The following is an 11,647-nucleotide window of genomic DNA, read 5'->3' as shown; positions in this document are numbered from 1 at the left end:
CTCCGGGTCAGCCGTGGACATGCCGCTTCTACGCCGAGCTGCATGCAATTCTAGGGGGGGAGGGGGGGGGGCGCCACCACTACCCCACTTGTGACCGTGGATTCCGGGTTGGGGATAGTCTCATCAGCTACACCTGAGGATTCTGCGGATGGGGAAGAGGAGGAGGAGGATGAGCTTGCAGAGAGCACCCAGCACTCCGTTCTCCCCAACAGCCAGGATCTTTTTCTCAGCCTGACTGAAGTACCCTCCCAAGCCAGTATCCAAGACCATGACCCCATGGGAGGGATCTCAGGTGAGTTTACCTTTTAAAATATAAAACTTGTTTTAAAAGCAAGCATTTTTTAATGATTACTTTGCCCTGAGGACTTGGGATGCATTCGCGGCCAGCACAGCTACTGGAAAAGTCTGTTAACGTGTCTGGGGATGGAGCGGAAATCCTCCAGGGACATCTCTATGAAGCTCTCCTGGAGGTACTCCAAAAGCCTTGCCACAAGGTTTCTGGGCAGTGCAGCCTTATTCCCTCCTCCATGGTAGGACACTTGACCACGCCATGCTTGCAGCAAGTAATCTGGTATCATTGCCTGACAAAGCCTGGCAGCGTATGGTCCAGGTGTTTGCTGGCATTCAAGCAACATCCGTTCTTTATCTTGCTGTGTAATCCTCAAGAGAGTGATATCGCTCATGGTAACCTGGTTGAAATATGGGAACTTAATTAAGGGGACAGAGGTGGCCGTTCCTACTGGGCTGTTTGCCTGTGGCTGAAAAGAAATCCTTCCCTGCAGTTAGCCAAGCACGGGGGGGGAGGGGGAATTGGCCCTGAGCTTTTCGCGTTTGGCTAGCAGGGATCTTGCCTGATACGAGCCACGCGGTGGGGGGGAGGGATAAAGCGATCATCCAGAGAATTGGATGTGGGGGTGGTTAGTTTATTTTCTGCTGCTGCATAATGTTAACAGGAAAACCGCAGCACTCAACGGGCTTTGCTTGGTATGTGGGAAAGGAGGGCGCAGAAGCCGAAAGACAATGGCTTACCATGGCTGCATGCAAGCCGAATTCTGTTGCCCGGACCTGTGATCTCTAGCAGCAAAGCCACAGGCACTCAATATTAAGAGGCAAAATGCGACCTTGCACAGAAGTCACATGTGCTATGTAATGTGAATAGTGTTGGTCACCGTGAAAGAGTATAAGCATTGTTCTGCAAAATGTATCTTTTTAAAAAATTCTCTTTTTTCCCCCTCCCTACAGCAGCTGCAAATTCTTCAAGCCTCCCTCCTCCGTCCCGAAGGCTATCACATATAAGGCATCGGAAAAAGAAGACGCGAGACGAGATGTTTGCAGAAATCATGGAATCCACCCGCAGTGACAGAGCTCATCTGAATGAGTGGAAGGACACGGTTTCAAAGTATAGGAAAGAAGCCAGTGAACGTGAGGACATGAGGGACGCTCAAGATGAGAGGTGGCGGCAGGAAGATCAGAGGAGGCAGGATGCAACGCTGGGGCTGCTGCGTGAGCAAACAGACATGCTCCGGCGTCTGGTGGAGCTTCAGGAACGGCAGCAGGAAAACAGACTGCCGCTACAGCTCCTGTATAACCCCCCTCCCCATGTTCCATATCCTCCTCACCCAGACATGCAAGAACGCGGGGGAGGGGGGGAGCTCCGTACACCTTCCCATTCCACCCCAGTGGACAGCCCAAGCAAAAGGCTGTCATTTTTTTAACCTTTTTTTAGTGGCCTTTTCCTTCCCACCGATCCTCCTCCCCAAACCCCACCTGGGTTCCCTCCCTCTTTTTATAATCTACTAATAAAGAATAAATGATTTTTAAACGATAGTGACTTTATTTGGTTTGAAAGCAAGCTGGGGGAAGGGGGAGGGTGGGTTCCTTACAGAGAATGAGTCAATAAAGGGGGCGGGTTTTCATGAAGGAGAAACAAACAGATATTTCACACTGTAGCCTGTCCAGTCATGAAACTGGTTTTCAAAGCTTCTCTGATGCACAGCGCTTCCTGGTGTGCTCTTCTAATCGCCCTGGTGTCTGGCTGCACGTAATCAGCAGCCAGGCTGATTTTCCTCAGCCTCCCACCCCGCCATAAAGGTCTCCCCCTTACTTTCACAGAGATTGTGGAGCACACAGCAAGCAGAAATAACAATGGGGATATTGGTTTGGCTGAGGGCTGAGCGAGTCAGTAACGATCGCCAGCGACCTTTTAAACGGCCAAATGCACATTCTACCACCATTCTGCACTGCTCAGCCTGTAGTTGAACAGCTCCTGACTCCTGTCCAGGCTGCCTGTGTATGGCTTCATGAGCCATTGCATTAAGGTGTAGGCTGGGTCCCCAAGAATAACTATAGGCATTTCAACATCCCCAATGGTTATTTTCTGGTCCGGAAAGTAAGTCCCTTGCTGCAGCCCTTTAAACAGCTGCAAATGTTGCAAGCGTGGCCACACCTCTGTGCTGGCAGCTGGCAGTGTGGACAGACTGCAGCGCTTTACCCTACTCAGCTGTACGAAGACAGGTTTACCTCACAGCGCTGTACAGCTGCAAGTGTAGCCAAGGCCAGAGTTAGGAGTTTAAGCTCCCAGACTCATCTTTTGAAGGTTTTTTGCCATTTCCTTTGAGGACTAGGACCAAGTGGTCAATACGGAGTGATCACTTTGTGAAAAGTTTCAGAGGGGTAGCCGCGTTCGTCTGTATCAGCAAAAAGAATGAGGCGTCCTTGTGGCACCTTAGAGACTAACAAAGTTATTTGAGCAAGTGGATTTTAGCCCACGAAAGCTTATGCTCAAATAAATTTGTTAGTCTCCAAGGTGCCACAAATACTCCTTGTTCTTTTTGTGAAAAGTGTTCACCCATGGGTGATAGTGCGGTTTTTGTCTTTTATTGTTTTTCTGTGTGAGTTCATTCAAGAGTGTAGTGATTGTCTGGTTTCACCCACCTCAGAAGCCCCAGCAACAACCATGCTCTCACCCACCTTGTCTCTCATTTGTTAAAATTCCAGCAACAACTACCATTAATATCACAACAAACAGCTGAGATAACCAGAAATTCCTCCAGCAAAACCAGATTTTATGGTACTAATAACAACAAGCGGGGGGGGGGGGGGGGATATGTGCACATATTTGGTGCTTATTTATAAATCATAAAATGCAAACATACCCTCTGCACAAATGCAACTAAAAAAAAAAAAATCACCGTTCCTTTAAATCTTCTTTATGTTCACGTGAAAGATGTGAATGGCCTAAATTCATTCACATTGTCCAAAACCACCCAGAATTACCCAGCATGGCTGGTCTGAGAGCCAGAAATCAGGTGTCCCAATCCTCTGCTCCAATGCTAGCACAAAAGCCCAGAGCCCCACGATGGAACCGTGTGCACCTGAGCAAAGTGAGTGTAGCAGCTCCCAAGTGGACTCAGAAGCATGGTATACCCACTATGCAGAGGTGTAGATGGCACCACAAAGGGCAAGATCCTGGGAAATCACTCCAGGCTGGACACATCTGAGAACAGAGGAGCAGTGAATGTGGTGGGGGCTCACTGGTCAAGGCAAAGACTATGGGGCAGGCTAGGGCTTTATCTTGCCTTGCTAACTCATGTTAAAATTACAATCTGCCTTGTCTTCATTAGGATTTTACCTCATGTTAGTTGCTATGTATTGGCTAATGCCTTAGTGGAGAAAAGGTCAAGATGGCAGCTCCAGAGCACTGAGCTAGGGAGAACTTCCCATTCAAAGCCCCATTAAAAAAAACTCATCTGACATGACCCCATACTGACATGAGAGGCAGAGGAAGCTTTACTCATTCTGAAAGCAAGGTTGGCATAAGCCCTAGGCTGGAGATTCATCTACATTGTGATGCTGACTTTCACTTTCAGGAATGGCTTTTCTTTCAGTTCTTGAAAATAAATGCATCGACCCTGTTTCAAATTAAGTGCCTCCAATGAGAAGCTATTTTAACTTTAACTGGGTTAATTATTTTATGTTTATAATACCTATCTGGTGGATCAACAAAGTGCTTAACAAACCTGGTTGCATTCTCTTCTGGCTGTGTGCTAATTAAAACACCAATTGATTATTACATAGATTTCAGGTCTGACGTGACTCTGCAACAGCTAGTCACTGGAGTGCTGTCTTTAACTGCTGTTTGCTTAGCTGGCAGTACTGATCATTCTAGTCAATCCAAATGGGGTCTGCAATACTTCTAATTACCAAGATTTTCAAAGGTAACTGAGGAGTCTGGTTGGCACAATTTACCTTGTTATGAAGGAGGTCAGACTAGCTGATCACAGTGGTCCCTTCTTGGCCTTGGAACTATGGCGTTTTGGGTCCCCATGCCCAACCTGAGACCAGAAAAGCTGGCCCCTTTAAGATATCTTCAGTTGATTTCAATGGGCGTTAGGAGCCTAAATCCACTGAAGATCTGTGCTGTGCCTTGGCCTGTGTCTCTGGAAACCCCACAGAACTTCTGCTCAGATCCCAGTCAGATTCACCAGCCTGGGCCTGCCCACTGGAGTTTCCCCAAGAGTTGTGTAGTGCATTGAGTGGCTCAAAGCAGAGGGAAATGCTGACCTCATGGTGTTTACACATTGTTATTTCTCCTGCCACCTCCTCCTCCTGGCTAGAGCTCTGCAATCTTGGCACACCTTTGGCTGCCTGCTGCGCCCACTCACGTGTTTACAACCGTGTGTAGAAAGTGTATGAGGCGGATCCAAAACATTCCCTCGAGCAGATGATGAGCAAAAGGATTCCATTCTTAAAAATAGCAAGACATGTGGGAACTGGTTCATTCAGCAAACCCAGGATTTCTGAAACACAGAGCATGCGGCATGCTGTCATCCTAGACTGGGTACTCAGCCACATTTTCAAGGCCAGAGCCTGCTCTCAGTTACACAGTAGAAAATCTGGAAAGACTCTGCCAAAGCCTACAGAGTTATTCTGAATCCCATATGGGGATGGATTCATCGAGGAAAGATGTTCTGGTAAGTTAAAGCACTGGACTCCAGCTTGGATTTCAGACCCCTGCAAGATGAGAGGCAAGTCACTTAACACCTCTGGGCCTCAGTTCTCCAGCTGTAAATGGGGAATCACAATATCTTTTTCTCCCACCCTTTGTCTTGTCAATTTATAGTCTGTGAACTCTTCAGGGCAGGGGCTGCCTCTCACTCTGGGTTTGTCACTCCCCCCCCGCCCCCTACACACACACACACACACACACACACGATCTTTAGTTGGGACCTCTAGGTGCTGCTGAGATATAAATAAGATTCTGCCCTTGATGTGCTAGAAACCAGTGCAGAACAGGGATATTAGACAGGGCCGCCTCTAGGTTTTTTGCCACCCCAAGCAAAAAACAAAAAAACAAAAACTCAGAGAGCGCAACTCCCAGAATGCCGCCCCTGGAATTGTGCTACCCCAAGCACGTGCTTGGTTTGCTGGTGCCTAGAGCCGGTCCTGGTATTAGAGGTCTGATTCTGCTATCAGCTCTCAACCTGCACCAGTGCAAGGTGGCTGATAAAGGCCCTATCAACATGTAACCACCATTGATTTCCATTAAGTTACTCCTGATTTACAAGGATATAAATGAGAAGAAAAAAAAATCAACCCTGTGACTTTGCATTCATTCATCTTGAACCATGCAGCACTTTCCCTCGTTTTGCAGCTATACATCAAATTCCAAAGTCATTCTACTTCCCTCTCCCATCTTGGGATCCTACATCCAAACACCACGATTACATGGGTGTTTGTGCATGCGGCCACACTTTCACTTCTCCTCCTAACCTCAGTTTACTCATCTGTACGAGTCTGGGGGGAGGTGCCTTGTGAGGCTTAAATTATTAATGTTTGAAGAACACTTTGAGAGCCACTGATGAAAGAGGATAAATAGGAGACTATTATTGTACTGTAATAACAGTGTAAAACAAACACCACCTTGATTTCTTTAGTGCCCAAAACTATTCTTGGTTTATAGATTTGTGCCTTTAATCTTCTGTTTGATCTAGGCTCTAGTAGCCTTGGCTTAATCATCTCTTCTTACTATCTCATGAACCTCCCAAATCTTCTCCAACCCTGCACTTGCCCTTCCTCCTAGCCATTCACTTCTCTTTTTAAAATCTAACCAGAGCCCGCCCTTTTCCCTTCCGTTTACCATTAGCCCTGCACTAACAAAGGATGCTATATTTAAATGAAAGTACTGCACTGAAATCCTCTCTCCTTTAGTGGGCTTGCTCTGGCTGAGCAAAGAGCTGATAAGTAATCCAGATAGGGAGAAGTTGACAGCCTCACATAACTCATTTTCCTTCATGCACTGGGGAAACAGGTTTGTGGCACCCAAACTGGAGTGGGGTGCTCAGATCCTGCTTAAGCGTGAGCCTATGTTGCCTCCTAGTGGCTGCAACCCACAATCTATATACCGTAATATTACCACCGCTCAAATAAAATCTCCTTTAGCATAAGTGCTAGGGTTTGTGCTTTGGAAGAAAAGCCTCTGAGTTCTTCTATGTATGCTGTTGTATGTCCCAGTTAGCTAGTGATCGGTGTCTGTTGTTTGAAGCCACTGATTTAGTAAAGGAATGGACTATGGAACCAAGTTAAGCAGGTATGAACTAGAAGATCAAAGGCCAAGAATAAACATTTCTGCTGGACAAACATTCCATTGGAGGGTCTATGGGACCAGAGAAAGCCCAGTCCCCATCCCATGAGAGCGTAACAGATGCCACAGAACAGTGGGCCTGTTTCTGACCTCACATCAGAGTTAGTCCATTGATTTCATTGGAGCTGTTCTGCACTTGCACCAGTGGAAGTGAAAGCAGACTTAGGCCCCCAGCATCCAAGTTTCCTTCTCTACTTAGCACAGGGGTGGGAAGGAGAGGCTGCTGGCAATTAAAACATAGTTACAGTTAGCTTTTTAAAGTCCTAAGAATCCTGGCTGTTTTGCTAAACACAGAGTCCTAAAAAGTCTGATAATCCCCATGGCTTCTCATTTGTGGGGGCCCTGACACACATCAACCCAGCTTATGAAACAATATGCAAATGTCATTTATCGGGAGTTTGCTAATGTTGGAACAGCCTGTCCCGTCCTGGTTCTGCTGGGAAACATGAGCAATTTAATTATCAACTGGAAGCACGGGCCTGAGGGAGCCATGAAGCCCAGCCGACTCCACCCCCATTGTCCAAATGAGCTATTAGGGCCTTGGCTTTCTCATCCTCTGAATGCTTATCAAATCAGCCTTGATTGTTGCTTTGTGAAGCTTATTCCAAATAAGCCACTTAAATGCTTCAGATCCTGCTTCAGCTTCCTTAGCAGAGAGGGAGGGCAAATATTGCTTCCTCTTGTACCCACTATGTTCCTGCTGAGCTATCAGCAGAAGCTTGGATCTTAAAAGATCACCATCGCCCCAACAAAGTGGAAGAGGGAGTGTGATCCAATGGTTAGAATGGGCAACAGGGGAGTCAGGACTGCTGGGTTCCATTCTTGGTCCTGTCACTGAGTCACTGTGTGAACTTTGGCAAATCACTTAACTACTCAGTGCCTCAGTTTACTCATCTGTACGAGTTTGGGGGAAGGTGCATTGTGAGGCTTAAATTATTAATGTTTGAAGAGCACTTTGAGAGCAACTGATGAAAGATCAATAAATAGGGGACTATTATTGTACTGTAATAACAGTGTAAAGCAAATACCACCTTGATTTCTTTAGTGCCCAAAACTATTCTTGGTTTATAGATTTGTGCCTTTAGTCTTCCGTTTGATCTAGGCTCTGGTAGCCTTGGCTTAATCATCTCTTCTTCCTATCTAATGAGCCTCCCAAATCTTCTCTCCCAAAGGGCCCAGAGCAGTGTGACTCTTTAGCCATGACTCGCCCTCTAGTCCCTGCCCCATTCAAGTTGCCATCTGCTGAACCTTTCCATCAACACAAGCACTGTCAAACATTACATTGTTCTGAATCTCATTAGCTCAGTGACTTCCAGTTGCCCTCAGTTAACGTAGCTCTTCTGCAGGGTGCAGATCGTCCCCCACCACAACCCAGGATGGGTTATTTGTTCAGACCAAACAGCTGCTGGCAGATTCATAAGCTTGGCTATCAAAATCCCTATTGCCTAATGTTAAATGTTTGTAGCTTAGAAGGGCTATCAAGGGGTGTGTCAACAAACTGCATCACCAGTCACCTGCTTATTCCTTTGGAGCTCACTGCTGGGCGCCTTCCCTCAGCCTCTGCTGTTTTCACTTTACACAGTCCCTCTGGCCCAGCCAGATCATTTGGACAAGTAGCTTCTATGCTTGCATATTACAGAGGCGCTCAGATGTTTCAGTGATAAGGGCCATGCAAACACCTTACCTGATGGAGAATCTTCACACACACACAATCTGCTTTGAAGGGCTAAAACCTGAGATCCTGACGCAGTTCCTGACTAGGCCAGACTCCCATCAGCATCAGATAGAGCTTTGCTTGAATAAACATCGCACCTGTAACACGGACTGAACCTGGGGGACCTCTGAATCTAAATGCATAAGCCTCTGCTGCCAGAGCCAGATCTGGCTCTACTAACTACCGCTGCAGCAGACTTAACCTCTCCACAGGACCCAGCCACCACTAGAGAATCAAACCGAGTGGGTAGGCATTACACAGGTGGTGACCAAGGCCAACAAAATATAGCTCTTTGACAGTGAAGGAAAGTCTCAGGGCCGTTCAGGCTGCACACTGCAAGCCTCATGATTGGAGTGAAATTCACACTTACAAGAAAATTGTTCCCCAGGGGGAGGGAAGAATACCTTTGCTCTCAGAGGCCTTCAGTGTACCACACCCCCCTCTATCGGGTAGGCTAATGTATTAAGTTGAAACAGCACATATGTCCACTGTACCCCAGTTAACTGCCTCTTGTTAATTCCTCCCCAATGTCTGATTAGTTAGGTCCTACCCCTTTACTGATTCTTGTTATGTTCCATGGTGCACATACATACAGAGAAATTAGATAAAAACATAGGATACTTTTACTAGAAGGTTGCAACATAACACTACTGTATTTCTTACAATTCAGAACAACAATCAAGAACCCAAAACACAGAGAGAGAAAACAGGCTGCTCCCTAAGGCACAACTCATCCCACCTTTTTCCAGGCTGACTGCTGCAGTGCTCCCAGACACTTCTCCACAGAGTTCCCTAGCCTACAAACAGGACCAGAACCCCACCCCCTCCCACCTCCCCACATTCTTAAAGTGATAGCTTTCTATTCCAACACAGACCTCAATATACCATAATTCTGCAACTAGTCTAGGTATTTCCCGCTCTTCTCTGATTCAGAGACTGTGGCTCCTCAGCTTAGTCCCCTGCTGCCACTCATCAGTTTTAGAGTTGGCGCGGTTGCCAAATGATGATGCTGAACACTCGCTCCCCATCTGAGAGCTTCTGGGTAGGCTGTGCTGAGTTCAGGTCTGGGAGAGGTGAGCCATCCAGCCAGCCCCAGTCCAGCCTGTTCTGGAAGGTTGGTGGCTTTGTGCACGTCCCTCTCCTTAGTCCAAGACACTAAGCTTTCGCACTTTCCTATCATCTCTGTGCACATGGGGAGCCTCACAGCACTGACTTTACTCTCAGGGCCCTGATTCGGCCTGCTCTGGGCTCAGTGTAAAACCTGAGACAGATTCCTTGAAGGGCTGAATCCTCATTGTTTATTTCAAAGTCCTGCTCAGGAATCTGGAAGGGAGGAGTCCAGCCAAGACATTACAGGTGGCTATAACATGGAGGGTGGGGTTTATGATGGGATACATGGGAAGCTCCTAGATGATGGAGAGCACCTCCATGCAAAACGGGCTATTCAGGCTCCCAAGTGCCACAGATATTAGCCAGACTATCTGTCTCTCCAGATATTCCTAATGCACCCCTCACCATGCTATCTAGACACTCCATCAGGTTGCCCTAGTGGTCACTTTCTGTTCATTCACTCCCGTTCCCAAACGGGGCCACTGCTAGATGTCACCTCACCCTAGATCCCATTTGCTACTTTGGACCCACCGCCACCAGAAGTTTCTTGGCCTCTAGATGTTCTTATCACATGGGAATCTGTCCATGCTCTGTCATCTGTTCCCAGTCAACCCCTGCACACTCCCCCCTCTACACATCCACACCCCTTTTGTGCAGCACAGAGGCACAGAATTACTTCAGTTCTTTCATGCCTGTTCCCAAACGCCCTTGCCCTCCTCCCACACAGCCCATTAAATCCCCACACCCAGGCCAGAGCGGACGCCTTCCTGCCTTGGAACATTTCCCACAGCGCGGGTCTGTTTGTGCGAGTGTCCCCAGCCCAGCAGCCTCCAACAAGCACTGCCAGCAACCGAGCGAAAGCAGAGCCTGCTCGTGCACACAACCTACCGCAGCCACTCACCATGTCTGAGCCTGCAGCCGCTCTCTTCCCGGCTACTCCCCAGCGGCAGAGGGCTCGGCTCGGCTCGGCTCGGCTCCGCACTGGAGGGGACGAAGGCTCGGCGCGATCCCCTTCGGACGCGGCCACTCCTGCAGCGAAGCGCGCAGCCCCAGGAGCCGGGCTTGTAGAGCCGGAGAAGCAGCGGCTCTGACCTATGGCGCCGCTGCCGAAGGATGTACCTGAGCCAGAGGAGCCAATCAGGAAGCGGGAGGGCTGGACTTCCTCGCTTGGCCTTAACCCTTTCTAGGGGGCGCTGGCAAGGTGGAGGATGTGCTCGGACAAAACTCTGCTGCTCCTGAGGTCAGGAGGTAGCTGGAGAAACTGCCTGGCGGAGGCAAAAGTTAGGAGCCTGCTCCTGGATTAGGGTTGCCAACTTTCTAATGGCACAAAACCGAACCTGCCCCTTCCCCCAAGGCCCCGCCCCCACTCACTCCAGCCCCCCTCCCTCACGTTCCCCCACCCTCACTCACTCACTTTCACTGGGCTGGGACAGGGGGGTGGCTGGGTGGGTCTGAACTGCGGCAGAAGGGTTTCGCATGTGAGAGGGGACTCCGGGCTGAGCCTGGGGGAAGGGGGCAGGGGTTTGGGGGGCAGGCTCTGGCAGAGAGTTTGGGTGCAGGAGAGGGCTCAAGGCTGGGAGTTGCGGTGTGGGAGGGGGCTGGGGCAGCAGGTTGGGTGCAGGAGGGGCTTTGGAGTGCAGGCTCTGGCCGGGCAGTGCTTATCTTGGGTGGCTCCCAGAAGCAGAGGCAAGGTCCAGCAGCAGCTCCTGAATTCATGGGCTGCTAGGCGGCTCTGCATGCTTTCCCTGCCTGCAGGCACCACCCCACTGCTTCCATTGGCCACGATTCTCCATTCCCAGCCAATGGGAGCTGTGGAGTTGGCGCTCGGGGGGGGGGTGGACAGTGCACAGAGACCCCCCCCAGTGGCATATCCGGCACCTAGGGGTCACTGCTGGATATGCCGGCCACTTCCGGGAGCGGCGCAGAGCCAGGGCAGGTAGGGAGCCTGCCATAGCTCGGCTGCACCACCGGACTTTTAGAGGCCTACTATCTCCTGGATTGGCTTCAGTGCCTCTGGGAGATCAAGCCCAATTCTGTGAGACTCTCGGCCAAACTGGGAGGGTTGGCAACCTTACCTCCGGCTGGGGGTGTGGGCTCTGGGGTGGGGCTAGAGATGAGGGGTTTTTGGGTGCAGGAGAGGGCTCAGGGCTGGGGCAGGGGGTTGGGGTTCTGTGTGTGTG

General features: G+C 49.3%; 1 protein-coding gene across 1 annotated transcript in view; it reads right to left on the bottom strand.

Moving 5' to 3' along the window:
• ECE1 (endothelin converting enzyme 1) overlaps positions 1-10,566 on the bottom strand; it is a 153,157-nt gene extending 142,591 nt beyond the window's left edge. The window contains exon 1 of the mRNA XM_034753054.1: positions 10,369-10,566. Within this exon, the coding sequence (XP_034608945.1) occupies positions 10,369-10,371 (3 nt within the window). The 5' untranslated portion in view covers positions 10,372-10,566. The remainder of the gene's footprint in view (positions 1-10,368) is intronic.
• Between the last annotated feature and the right edge of the window lie 1,081 nt (positions 10,567-11,647).

The sequence above is a fragment of the Trachemys scripta genome, chromosome 19 (genome assembly GCF_013100865.1).
Source record: "Trachemys scripta elegans isolate TJP31775 chromosome 19, CAS_Tse_1.0, whole genome shotgun sequence".
Classification (NCBI taxonomy): Eukaryota; Metazoa; Chordata; order Testudines; family Emydidae; genus Trachemys; species Trachemys scripta.
This window is presented reverse-complemented; position numbering and strand designations above follow the sequence as displayed.